This window comes from Mastigoproctus giganteus, chromosome 9, assembly GCF_048544385.1.
Source record: "Mastigoproctus giganteus isolate SK-2022 chromosome 9, ASM4854438v1, whole genome shotgun sequence".
In the NCBI taxonomy this organism is placed as follows: Eukaryota; Metazoa; Arthropoda; class Arachnida; order Uropygi; family Thelyphonidae; genus Mastigoproctus; species Mastigoproctus giganteus.
In genome coordinates this window covers 70156054-70170742 of record NC_143583.1, presented here as the reverse complement: position 1 = coordinate 70170742, position 14689 = coordinate 70156054, and the positions used below count along the sequence as shown (strand labels likewise).

Genomic DNA, 14689 nt, shown 5'->3' with positions numbered 1-14689 from the left:
TGGTAGCCTCCAAGATTAGTTCCTTGAATGCTTCCCATTTTGAGTTTGCTGTTGGTAGCATCATCAGTTGGTCCCACTGTATAGAATTTAAATACTCTCTCAGACCATCATAGTCCCCTTTACAAAAACAAAAACCCTTCCCTTTACCTCTGATGGTAGTTACCTCCTTGAGTAAATCCCACTTCAACACACTGTGATCACTGCCACCTAGTGGTTCATTTATATGCAGATTCTTAATGCATGAAGAATCACTACTGATAATCAGATCAAGAGTATTGCTCCCTCTTGTTGCCTCACGAACATGCTGATGTAGAAAACAATCATCCAATAAATTCACAAAAGCCTTGCTAGTGTGCGAGTGACCAACCCAAAAATTCCAGTCAATATCTGGGAAATTAAAATCCCCCATTATACGACTCTCTGATTTACTGGCCCACTCTATTTCCCTGTACAATATCTTATTATACTCATCAGAGTAATGAGGCCTATAGCACACTCCTACTCTCAATTTTGATCTCCCAATGCTGAAGTCACACCAAACTGACTCGACACTGCCCTGTCCATCGATGTCGACTGGCTTCACTTCCTTGGACTTTGTGTTTCTTAACTAATAGCATAACCCCTCCTCCCCTCCTGTCCTGTCTATCCTTTCTATACACATTGTATTCCCCAAATTCCAGTTCTGCATTCCTTATATCTGTGTGACACCACGTCTCTGATATCCCAACAATATCTGCCTTTGATGTTTTGAGCAATACCTCGAATCCATCAAATTTATTTACCAAACTCCTAGCATTGGTGTACACGCAGGTATACATGCACCTGTTTCTATTCTTAGCTACCCTAACACAACCCATGTGTTTACATGTACCGCAATGACTCCCAGCAGTCTCTGAAATATCCTGCATCTTGTTTTTCAGGCTTCTGCTCATTTCAATAGAAGCAGTGCAAGAATCACTTCCACCTTTGCCAGTGGCTACTGTTAATCTATTAGTCCTTGTATCCCCCCAACTAGCAGTTTTCCGACCCACCTAACTCTGCCTCGACAGCATCAGCAAAAATTCTTGCACCCTTTCTATTTAAGTGTATCCCATCCCTGTAGAAGCAATCTCTCCTGTTAACAAGTACAGTCCAGGCTGAAAAAAATTCTACCCCTTGAGCCTTGCACAATCCCTCCAGGGCCGAATTGATCGACAAGGCTCTCATCATATACTCCCTCCTATCGTGTCTGGGCAGAATCGCAGACACTTTCAAATTCAACCCTAATTCACGGCTTTTTTTCAACAGTGACCTGTACTTGCTAATTAATTCTGCGGGTCTCCTACTCTTAATATCATTAGTGCCAACGTGTACAACTATATCACCTTTTGTGCCCTTAAAAGATGATATCCGCTCTACAACGTCGTCAACCTTTGCCCCTGGCAGACATACCCTGATCCTATTCCACCTATCCTTTTTGCAAAGCATGTTCCCCGATTCCCTGACAATAGAGTCACCAACAACTACTAGTTCCTGTGGGACCAGCGCATTCTGCCTAGGGGGCTGCCTCTGTGTTGCCTGATGACCAAGTGCAAGCTCTGGCGTTGATGTGGGCGGCTGAGAGCTTGATGGGCCCCTCAATTTATTTCCTTCGAGGGCATCCACCCTCCTTCAAGCTCTCATAAAGGCCCATAACAACGCTGAGTTGTTGCCTGATTTCCTTGCACTCCTTACATCGTGCACACACAAAGACATCCCCCTTGACAGTATCATGTCCCGTACCCGACTGCTCCGCAAACATCAAGCAAACAGTGCATTTTAAAAGATTGTAATTCAGAGGGCAACTGCCCCCCTCAGTTCTCCCCTGAACCACAGCACTCCCATTAGCTTGAGCCTTTTGCTTTGCTGCTCTGGTCTGAGTCATGTTTCCGATTTAATTCCATAAAATTTCAAAACAAAATTAAATCCTTAAGTTATATTCCAAAACAGTTATAACGCTATATTTATTTTTTCGGTAGTAGTAGTAGTAGTGGCATGTGATGCAAGAAAGCAAATGTATGAGCTTATGCAGCATCAGCCAAAAAAAAAAAAAATCACACCATTCCCTCCAAATGCCTGTCCAGTTCCTCCTTAAATTTATTCAACTTATCAACTTCCACAACGACAGATGGAAGTTTGTTCCAGCAATTAACCACCCGCTGGCTAAAGGAAAATTTCCGCACATCTATTCTACATCTGTCTTTTCTTAATTTGAATTTATGCCCCCTTAAATTCATAATCTGAACAAGTGGAAGGATCCCATCAGAATTCAGCGTGCTCAACCCATTCAAGGCCTTATATACCTCAATCAGATCACCGCGCAGGTGCCTAGTCTCCAGCCACTGCAATTTGCAGAACTTAGCCTCTCTTGGTAAGAGGATCCCTTCATTCCCCTCACCAGTCTTGTTGCCCTTCTCTGTACACACTCAAGTAAATCTACATCCTTCCTAAAATGAGGCCTCCAGACCTGTACGCAGTACACAAGCCGTGGCCTGACCATTGCCTTATACAGAGGGATAATCACCTCCTTTTCCCTGCTAGCAAAATTCCTATATATCATTGACAAAACCCCATGACCTGCCCTGGCAGCCTGTCTGCATTGCTCAGAAAACTTCATATTTGTCTGCACAATTACTCCCAGGTCTTTTTCATTTTCTACCACCTTAAGTGTAGTACCACATAGTTGGTACGTTTCTCAGGGGTTACTTCTACCCGTATGTAGTACTTTGCATTTGTCAAAGTTAAACTTCAGTTGCCACTTCTTAGCCCATCTGCCCAAATTATCTAGATCCTGTTGCAGTAGCACACTGCCATTACTATCATTAACAACCCTGCCAACCTTTGTATCATCTGCAAACTTCGACATTAAGCCTGATATACCTTCATCAATATCATTGATAAATATACAAAACAACAGTGGACCCAACACCGAACCCTGTGGGACTCCACTAATAACATTAGTCCAAGAAGAGCAGCACCCATTGATTACCACCCTCTGTCTTCTAGCACCTAACCATCCTTTTATCCATTGTAGCAACTTACCCTTAATACCATTCTGCTCCAATTTGTACAATAGTCTTCCATGCACAACAGTGTCAAAAGCTTTCCTGAAATCCAAATATATGATATCAAAATTATTTTTCGCATCCAGTTCCTTTGTAACCACATCATAATATCCTATCAAATTTGTCAGACAAGACTTTCCCTTAACAAATCCATGCTGTGTCTGAATTATTGCTGCAGTCTTGTCTAGATGATCCTGCAATGCATCCTTAACCAGCGACTCCATTATTTTACCCGGAACAGAAGTTAAACTAACTGGTCTGTAGTTACTCGTGTCACCCTTCGATCCCCCTTTGTGAATTGGGGATACATTTGCACATCTCCAGTCTGTGGGAACCTCCCCTGAGTCCAAGGATGCTCTCATAATTATGGCTAAGGGTTTGCTTAGTTGCCTTGCCGCCTCCTTTAATATAACTGGATAGATCCCATCCACCCCAGGTGCTTTTCTTACGTTTAACTTCAACAATTTCTCTTCCACTTTGCTCTCGGTTATTACAAAATCATTAAGTATCTTGCTACAATTTGATAACCTGCTGCCATTTTCAAACCTTAATACCTCACATGTGAATGTAGATGCAAAATACTCATTCAGTTTGTTTGCTATCTGAGCAGGATCATCAACAGTCGAACCATCGATGTCAAGTGGACCGATCAGATTCATCCCCTCCCTTTTAGAGTTTATATAAGTAAAGAAACCCTTGCTGTTTATTTTAGCATCTTTTGCCAAGGATTTCTCGTAATCTGCCTTCGCCTGCCGAACCTCCTTTGTGACCTGATTACAGATTATCTTATATCTGCCATATGCTTCTGAGTCGCTTGATAATTTATATGCATCCCATGCATTTTTCTTCTCTGTTACGAGTCTCATTAGTTCATTTGACAACCATTTAGGCCTAAACCTTGAACAATATTTCTTAATAGGTATGAACCTTTTAGTAGCTTCCACGATTAATTCCTTGAATGCTTCCCACTTAGAATTTACTGTTGGTAACAGAGTCAGTTGATCCCACTGTACAGAAACTAAAAACTGTCGGAGACCACTGTACTCGCCTTTACGGAAGCAAAAACCCTTTCCTTTACCCCTGATAGTAGTTAAATCTTTAAGTAAATCCCACGTCAGTACACTGTGATCACTGCCACCTAGTGGTTCTTTTATCTGCAAATTCCTAATACATGAATGATCACTGCTGATAACCAGATCAAGAGTATTACTTTCTCTGGTTGCCTCTCGAACATGCTGCTGCAGAAAACAGTCATCCAATAAATCCACAAAAGTCTGACTAGTGTGTGAGTGCCCAACCCACAAATTCCAGTCAATATCTGGGAAGTTAAAATCCCCCATTATAAGACATTCCGATTTACTAGCCCACTCTATTTCTCTGTACAATTGTTCATTGTACTCATTCAAGTCATTAGGCCTATAACACACTCCTACTCTTATTTTTGCTTTCGCTGTGCTTATGTCACACCAAACTGACTCAACAGAGCACTGTTCATCTATATCAACTGGATGCACTTCTTTTGATTTTATGTTTTTCTTTATTAACAGCATAACACCTCCTCCCTTCCTATCCTGTCTATCCTTTCTGTACACATTGTACTCCCCAAATTCCAGTTCGGCATTCCTTATATCTGTGTGACACCACGTCTCTGATAGCCCAACAATATCCGCCTTTGATGTCTTGACCAACACTTCAAATTCATCAAATTTATTTACTATACTTCTAGCATTGGTATACATGCAAGTATACATGCACCTATTCTTATCTAGTGTTTTCTACGAGTTCCCTTTATATAACTTCCGTATCACGTGTACCACTATAGTTATGTATTAATTATTTGTTATGTATATATTATAACTCTATATATAGAGTTAAAAGTACAATTTAATTGACAATAAAGTTTATCAAGATTATTAGATTTACTGATTAATTGACAATATTATATTATGTACTATACTACACTAAGGTTATGCTATCGTGTAAAAATGGCGGGAATTGACGAACGGTACTTCTACTGACTCGTAAGTATTGATTAGCTTCCAAATCTCGCTATCTCAATTTAGAATAAACTAAGGATCCTGACTAGGTCTATAATCTACTTATAGAAGATAATTTAATATAACAATTGGTTAATAAATCGACTAAATTTGGTTAAAAAAAAAAAGACCTCTCGTTCAATTTGTAACACGTGGATTTGATACCGTTACTGATACTAAGTAATACCTACAAAATCTCTGTCTAAGTTAAACTTTAAACTAAGTATCGTAACTAGTAATATAAAGCTACTCTAGAAATACGTTAATATGACAGTTTAAGCTAATAAATCAGAAAATAAATCAGGAAAAACTTCTCTGTTCCAAGAGCATCAAAGAGCTACGCCCGCACAGGCTACACTCGTACCCAGACTCGTACCCAGTTCTACAACAACACCAGAAATATCCATTTGACTCTGTGGCAGATCCATAAATCAATTTATTTATATATAAGGCCTTGAATGGTTTGAGCAGTTGCAATGCTGATGAGATTCTTCCTCTTGCTCAGATTACAAACCTGAGGGGCATAAATTGAAATTGAGAAAAGATAGTTGTAGAATAGATGTGCAGAAATTTGCCTTTAGCCAGTGGATAGTTGATTGCTGGAACAAACTTCCATCTGTTGTTGTGGAAGTTGATAGTTTAAATAAATTCAAGGAAGAACTAGACAAACTATTAGAGGGAATGGATAGGTGAAATGGAATTTTTTTTTTTTTTTGGCGAATGTTCTATAAGCTTGCTTTCTTGCATTGTTTGCTGATACTAATAAATTTTCTTTACTTAATATTTTTGGCATTTTTAGATTCCTATATCGAATGGATTTATAGAGCACAAAATAACAATGCATGTTCAGTGAGTGTCCATGCAATTTGAAAACAGTGTGAGTTCAATAGTGCTTAAACACATTTTTTTCACATTTAAGTTTGTTTCATTTGATAGTTAAAGTCAAAAAAATTGTTGCTTATAAATTCAAAATAGTATTATAATAGTATTATTACGATGTTACAATGTATACAATATAATACAATTACAATATATATATATATAGACGCGCACGATACATACAATACAAATATATATATATATATATATATATACAGTAACTTACAATATATAAACCTTAAATCCCTTTGTGTTATAATATATAAACCCTGTACTAATGACTGTAGAAGTTTAAGTACTTAAACTGTTTAATTATATTAAAATATAAATGCACAAGGCATAATATGATATGAGCTTAAAATATACTATAAAATATTGGTGTAAATACACCATATCATGAAAGAAAAAAACTACAATCATAGTGTTATAAGTTACCCCTTCATTATGAACACAAATTGTCCATAAACTTTAATGGTATATCTTCTCTCCTTTATCCAGTAATACTTAGGTAGTTACCTGTAAATGCTGCTATATACGAGTATTGTGGCATGTTTCCTTAATTCATTAAATTGGCTCTAAATGACACTAGATGTAGGCTTCCAGACTTCCTGTTACTGAATGGTGGGGTGTGTGTGTAAAGAAACTGGACTAACATTAATAACTTCCGTCCTAAGTATATATAACTCCCTCAGTGTGAATGAAAGATGGTATTACATCTCAATTCATGACCAGTGTGGACATTCGGTAACCTAGGCGGGGTTCTCTTAATCATCAGCATTTCCTTGCCCCGAATACCGCAAAGGTATTGATCCCTGTGGATTAATAGATAATTCGAGACTTAATTTTACACCTCTCTTAACCTCCAGTCCGTAAACAATTCATAATAGTTATGGACTGGAGTCAGCTCAATGCTGAATCCTCATCATTGGCAGTTTTGGTTTGAAAGAGAAAAATCAAGAGATCATATTGGGTGAATAAGAGAAAGTTAACCTAACATCTTGGTTAATTAATTGCACAAATCCAACATGTGGAGGCATCGATTTAATTGTATCTCATATTGTGACTACCTTCATGACTTACTACATATTGCTCTACCTCGAATAAGTAATGCTCCCCTAATAGAGAAGCCTATTGTTACTTATTCTCAGTGGGCACCACTACCCAGACGTCCACCCAGGCTTGTTGGACTATCATTGGTGGGTGGGCAGGTACCCTGGTGTTGCAATCATGCTAACCAAGTTGTGAAGTCAATTCCACAATATGAGAGATGCCAGAAGGTGTACAAAATAATACTACAGCTGGCCCTTGTTATAACGCGGTTCACTTTACACTGATTCGCTATAACGCTGTTCTTATATTATAACCCGTATCTGATTATAACGCTGTCACAAATCACTATAATGCTCTTTTACAGATTACATTTTTGGCATATTTAACGAAATCGTTTCATTTGATGGAGTAGATAGCTTGAAAATGAATAGCAAAGCAGCATTAAAATGTTTCCCATGCCAACTTGAGAAATTTTCCCACACTCAGTGAAATTTTCTCTCATGCTAATTTAATTGCAGTACAGTGACTTGTTACATAGTTCCGAGATCAACATTTTAAAAAATTATCAAGTATATTGCTTGTAATATTTGCGTTATATGCATTTATCTGAAGTCAAGTCATCACTCAGTAGAGTATTAGACATCATTCATAACGGACAGTTTACTCGAACATTGTATCATAATTAATGCAACCAATGCAGTTACATTTTCGAAGAGTTAATAATGGCAGATAAGAATGAAAAAGCAATGTTTGGATGCAGTATGAAGACTACAAATGTAAGAAAAAGACTGAATTTGAAAATTAAATTAGACGTTTTGAAGTGAATCGATTCCTGCCAACGACAAGTGGATGTGTGTCATAATTTAGGACTGGCAGGTTTAACTGTAAGAACAATTATAAAAAATAAAAAATTAAATTTAGCAGTGGGAAAGACAGCTATTCCACTGCAAGCAACTAGAGCTGGGCCAGCTATTAGGATTGAAATGGAGAGACTTTAACTAATTTTATCGAAGATAATATCCAGTGCAGAATTCAGTTAAGTTAAATATTATAAAAAAAAGAGAGAGAGAGAGAGAGAGAGAGAGAGAGAGAGAGAGAGAGAGAGAGAGAGAGAGAGAGAGAGAGAGAGATTAGCCAAATGAGGATCTGAAGAAAACTCACCTAAAAAAAAAATGTGGAACCATTTAAAACTAGTAAGGGCTGGTTGAATAATAGATGTAAAATCCAGGGAGAAGCCGCGAATGCAGATCAAGGAGCTGAAACTTTCAAAAAAGAACTTGTTAAAATTATTGATGAGGGGTGTTATGGTTCTCAGCAAGTTTTTTACATAGATGAAGTAGGACTTAATGCCTAAAAGAAGTTTCATATTGAACGAAGAACAAAACATTCCAGGTTTCAAAGCAGTGAAGGATCGGTTGACTTTATTGTTGGATGGTAACGCTGTGGGGGATTTAAAATTAAAACCCCTTTTAGTTTACCAGCAAGAGGGCCAAAGTACAGCCTAAAATCAACATTTTTCATGATTAAATTAATTAATTAAATTAAATCAATTTAGATCAATTAAATTCATGGTTTTTAATTGGAATTTTAAGTTTAATTTTGATACATAAGTAGTTACCACATAATTATATACGTATGTAATGCAGAATATTTTACATGTACAAATATTTGAATATTAATTATTATTTTGACCGACATTTGTGCATCTTTTCACTACCGTTTATTATTGATTAGGCAATATCCTATGGCACTGACTGCAACTCACAAATACATATGTTATCTTATGGGAAAGCGCCGCTTGCTTAGTGTGGATTCACTTAGCGCTCTGTTTTTCCGGAACAAATTACTGTATCAGTGTTAAGCGGGGGTCACCTCTATATTAAAATATAAATGCACAAGGCATAATACAATATGAGCTTAAAATATACTATAAAATATCAGCATAAATACACCATAGATAGCTCATAAAAGAAAAACTAAAATCGTAGTGTAAAGGCATCGATGTAATTGTATCTCATATTGTCACTACCTTCACAATGAGTTAGTGCAATACACGGTAACTTGTTGTGAAGGTGGTCACAATATCGAGATACAATTAAATCGATGCCTTTACACTACGATTGTAGTTTTTCTTTTATGAGCTATCTATATTTACACTGATATTACATATTAAACTGTTTAAATAAATAAATAAAAAAAACAGTAACTTTTGTGTATCTGTGGATCCAGATAACTCAAACTCATCAGGCACTTATTGTCCTAAAATTTCAAATTAAAATTTCACAAGGTTTTAAAAAGTTCCTATTTTAAACTATTTAACTTGCATACCATGGAAAATATTAATGTTATTGGGAATTCCGAGGCAAACTATTACTTGCTAATGTTAATTTAAATATAAAAAGCATTATCATACTCAAATAACTAGTTACACACATTGATAGGTCACTGTAACTAGCTGCTTTGACTAAAAGCATGTGACATTCCTATTGCCAGCCAATGAATTGTAATGCCCAGTGCATAATACTCATTTATATATATATATATACAGCAGGCCCTTGTTATAATGCAGTTTGCTGTATGCTGATTCGCTATAATGCTGTTCTTATATTATAACCCATATCTCACCCTAACACTGTCACAACTCGCTATAATGCTCTTTTACCAATGTACAGATTGAATTTTTGGCATGTTTAACGAAAATGTTTCATCTGATGTAGTCGATAGCTTGAAAACGAATAGCAAATTTTCCCATGCTCAGTGAAATTTTCTCCCACGCTAATTTAATTGCACTATGGTGATTTGTTACGTAGTTCTGAGATCAACATTTTAAAAAATGATCCAAGTATATTGCTTGTAATATTTGCGATCATCTGTAACGGACAGTTTACTTAAATGTATCATAATTAATGCAGTGCAGTTACATTTTCGAAGATTAATAATAGTGGATAAGAATTAAAAAGGAACAATGTCCTGGACGTGGTACAAAGCCTACTAAGATAAGAAAAATTTGAAAATTAGTTTGAAGAATTTGAAAATTAAATTATACGTTTTTAAGCGAATCGATTCCATTCAACAACAAGGGAATGTGTGCAATAATTTAGGACTGGCAGGTTCAGCTGTGTAAGAACAATTATAAAAAATAAAGAATTAATTTTAGCAGCGGGAAAGACAGCTGTTCCACTGCAAGCAACTAGGCCGGCTATTATAATTGAAATGGAGAGACTTCTAAATAATTTTATTGGAGATAATATCCAACACACAATTCCGTTTAGTTAAATATTATTAAAGAAAAAGCGATTAGCCTATATGATGATCTGAAGAAAGCTCACCTTAAAAAAAAAAAAAAAAAAAAAAAAAAAAAATGTGGAATCATTCAAAGCTAGTAAAGGCTGGTAAGATAGATTTAAAATTAAAGGGAGAAGCCACAAGTGCAGATCAAGAAGGAGCCGAAACTTTCAAAAAAGAACTAAAAATTATTGAAGGGTGGTGTTAAACTTCTCAACAAGTTTTTAACATAGATGAAACAGGACATTTTTTGGAAACGAATGCCTAAAACAAGTTTCATATCGAAAGAAGAAAAAAAAAAACATGCCATGCTTCAAAGTGGCGAAGGATTGGTTGACTTTATTGTTGGGTGGTATAACGCTGCAAGGATTTTAAAGTAAAACCCCTTTTAGTTTACTAGGAAGACGGCCAAAGTATAACCCAAAAATTGACCAAAGTTATGAAAACTTGACAGCCCAGGGCCATCAGATTAATAAATTCATGATTATAAATTATTTAAGGGTAAAGGCCTCATGCCACGAGGTAGAATGGCTAACATGTAGGTTAGTGCAAAGTAAAAAAAAAAACAAAACAAGTAAACTGCAGCCATTATCAACCCACTGCAGGATGGAAGTCTCCTCAACAATTCATGCTGAGGGAAATGGACCATAATCTACCAAACTGGTCCAGTGCAGGTTGGCAGATCTACCGTATTTAGCAGTCAGGGGCTTGAACCCCGGTCTACTCAAAGAGCGTGTGCTACTGCACTCCTGTTCCTGACCACTCGGCCAAAAGCATCATTTTAACGTAGCCACCTACCAAAGTAGTTAAATTAATTAATTAAATTGGCATCGTTTTGGTTATATCTCATATTTTGAATGCCTTCAAGAGTTGCCATGGTATTGTACTACCTCGAATAAATAACACTTCACCGGTGGAGAAAACTATTGTTATTTATTCTCAGCGGATACCACCACCCAGATGGCACCGTTTCAAAGCTTGTTGGCTTCTCTTCGGTGGGTGGGCAGGTACCCTGGTGTTGCAATAGTGACAACCCGGTTATGAAGTTATACTTCATAACCGGGTTGTACAATATGTGAAGTTATACAATATGAGAGATGCCTGATAGTGTGCAGTGATGTAGACTATAAATTATTTAAGGGCAAAGGCCTCATGCTATGAGGTAGAATGACTAACATGTAGGTTAGTGCAAAAGCATCATTTTTAGCATAGCCACCTACCAAAGTAGTTATATTAATTAATTAAATTGGCATCATTTTGGTCATATCTCATATTGTGATTGCTTTCACAACGAGTTGGCATATTATTGTACTACCTCGAATAAATAACACTTTACCAGTGGGGAAGACTGCTGTTATTTATTCTCGGCAGATACCACCACCACTGTGAATAACAGTAGTCTTCTCCACTGGTAGTGTTATTTATTCGAGGTAGTACAATACCATGCCAACTCGTGAAGGCATTCACAATATGAGATATGACCAAAACGATGCCAATTTAATTAATTAATATAACTACTTTGGTAGGTGGCTACGTTGAAAATGATGCTTTTGCACTAACCTACATGTTAGTCATTCTACCTCATAGCATAAGGCCTTTGCCCTTAAATAATTTATAGTCTACATCACTGCACACCATCAGGCATCTCTCATATTGTGAAGTTATACTTCATAACTGGGTTGTCACTATTGCAACACCAGGGTACCTGCCCACCCACCCACCAAAGAGAAGCCAACAAGCTTTGAAACAGTGCCGTCTGGATGGTGCTATTCGCTGAGAATAAATAACAATAGTCTTCTCCACTGGTGAAGTGTTATTTATTCGAGGTAGTACAATACCATGCCAACTCGTTTTGAAGGCATTCACAATATGAGATATAACCAAAATTGATGCCAATTAATTAATTTAACTACTTTGGTAGGTGGCTACGTTAAAATGATGCTTTTGGACTAACCTATATGTTAAATTCATGATTTTAATTGGCATTTTAAGTTTAATTTTGATATGTAACGTAGTTACTTACCACATAATTATATACGTATGTAATGGAGAATATTTTATATGTACAAATTTTTAATATTAAACATTTTGACTGACATTTGTGCATCTTTTTGCTACCATTTATTATTGATTAAGAAATATCCTATGGAATAGACCATGACTCACAAATACATATCGCTTCTTGATTAGACCGGGGTTCGAGCCTGTCACCACCAAATACAGAGGATGTGGAAAGGTCAGGGAATGACCACCGCATATCCCGGAGCAATATGGCCTTAGTTGCTAATGCTCCTAAAAATCAAATAACTAACTAACTAACTAACAAATACATATGTTACATTACGGGAATAGCACTCACTTAGCGCTCTGTTTTTCGGGAAAGAATTATCACCGTTAAGCGGGAGTCACCTGTATATATATATATATATATATAGATAGATTGATACTCACTACATTCGGCATTTAGAATGCTATTGATACTTGTTATGTTAATTGTTATGATTTGAAACAAGTCATTCATTTGTATACTTAAAATAGGCAAGAGTTTTGAAAAGTTACTGGTGTTATATGAACAAAATGAACAATGGCAAAACAGTAGATTTTGACAATTTTTTTTGTAAATTAGCAAGTAGTTTCTTGCTAATTTACAGGAAAATGTTGCTTTTACCATTGTTCTTTTTTTTTTTTTTTTTTTTTAAGAAATAAATTTTTTTTCTGAAATTTATGAATTTATTCTTTTTCAGAATTACATTTTTGGAGTCATTGGAAGTATTAGAAGAGCTAATTCAGAGGATGAAAACTTTTCAGGAAAAATTTCTAGCACAGTATATGTAACTACAGTTACATAATTGTTAATTTTAGTAACTTTAAATAAACATTTTTAAATGTTTATTTAAAAAACTCTGCAATTTTAAAATTATGAGATATTCAACTATAAGATAAACAAGAAATGCATGTTTTGTGTTTTAAAATATCTATCCGAGTGATATGGCTATTTAACGGTAATAATAGGCATAGCCCTGTATAATATGTTAAATAGAAATGAATAACATTTTATTTATGCTTGTTTTGTAAAAAAATAATATTTTGTTTTATACTATTTTGTGAAATATACTTGTTTTTGTTGTATTTAGAAGAACCATGGTTCTGAATTGATGGAGCACATCTCCCCCCCCCCAGAGGTCTCAAAGAATATTCTGGGTTGGAGAGGGTAGGTCACAGTTTACCATAATAAATTTAAAAGACAAAGAACTGACTTATGACAGTAAGGGGGTTATAGAGCAGTTGTCAGTTTCAGTTTTGCTCAAAAAGGGATTGCCAGAGATAGAAATTGGGTAATTGAAACTGTAGTAGAAGGCATCTTAACTTTTACTACTAGTTCAAATCTAGTCACCTTCTATTGATTTTTATAAAAAATATATATATATATACATATTTATATATATATATATATATATGTACGCAGGATGTTTCATGACATGTGGGCTTTGGATGGATTCAGAACCTGAAAATAATGAAGAAAGAGTGCTTGGATGCAATTCTGAAAAGTTATGGAGTTTTAAAGGTTAAAAAAAATATAAGATTTAGTAAAAGTTTTATTCATTAAAGGTATATTTACTTTTTTATTATTGTTATTTCTACCATTAAGAAATAATTAAAAACCAGCCATAGTTTTGTAATTATTGAGAATTGAACACGTTTATAGAAATCGTTTTCATTGTTTTCAGATCCTGCAGGTATGGTCCATATGTTATGAAGCACCCTATTTTTGTGTATATACATGTACACATGCATTAATAATATAAAAATGTATTAGGTGCTGTTTTAGTTTTGATAATTATGTTGGGACTGTTATTGATTGATTTTTCTCTGAACAGCACGACTCTTTAGAAATAGTTTTAATGATCTGTTATGTCTGTTAAATTTTAATGATACTTTGCCATAATAATTCAGAGGCATTAATTCATGCACTAAATTGGCACATTATTCTTATTCATTCGTTACCGTTAAATAATATGAGTTAATGAGAAATGACATATGTGCCATTTCTCCCATCATTTCCAGTTTTGGCAGTATGTAAAAATTAAAAACATATTTTTAATCTAATACATGAAGACTTTTATTTTACATTTTTGGCACTTAATTATATAGGTGTGAATAATCAGTCATTTGCACTTGCCTTATCATAAAAGCTGAGGCAGTTGTAAATTTTGGTAGTTATTTTCCCAGTAATTTTAAGATCAGGCCAGTCTCCTGAGGACATTATTGTTTTTGTTGATAATTCTAGCCCATGAACCTTTGGGACGAAGGTTCATTGATCTAATTATCAGTTATTGCCAGCTTCATATTGCATTT

At 35.6% G+C, this 14689-nt stretch overlaps 1 protein-coding gene across 6 annotated transcripts in view; it reads left to right on the top strand.

Annotated features, from left to right (window-relative positions):
* The window catches only part of LOC150080432 (alanine aminotransferase 1-like), a 179548-nt gene extending 165804 nt beyond the window's left edge, over positions 1-13744 (top strand). For all 6 annotated transcript variants that reach the window (XM_090382132.1, XM_090382133.1, XM_090382131.1 and 3 more), the window contains exon 14: positions 13078-13744. In XM_090382132.1, the coding sequence (XP_090238258.1) occupies positions 13078-13168 (91 nt within the window). In that variant the 3' untranslated portion in view covers positions 13169-13744. The remainder of the gene's footprint in view (positions 1-13077) is intronic.
* Positions 13745-14689: the final 945 nt, after the last annotated feature.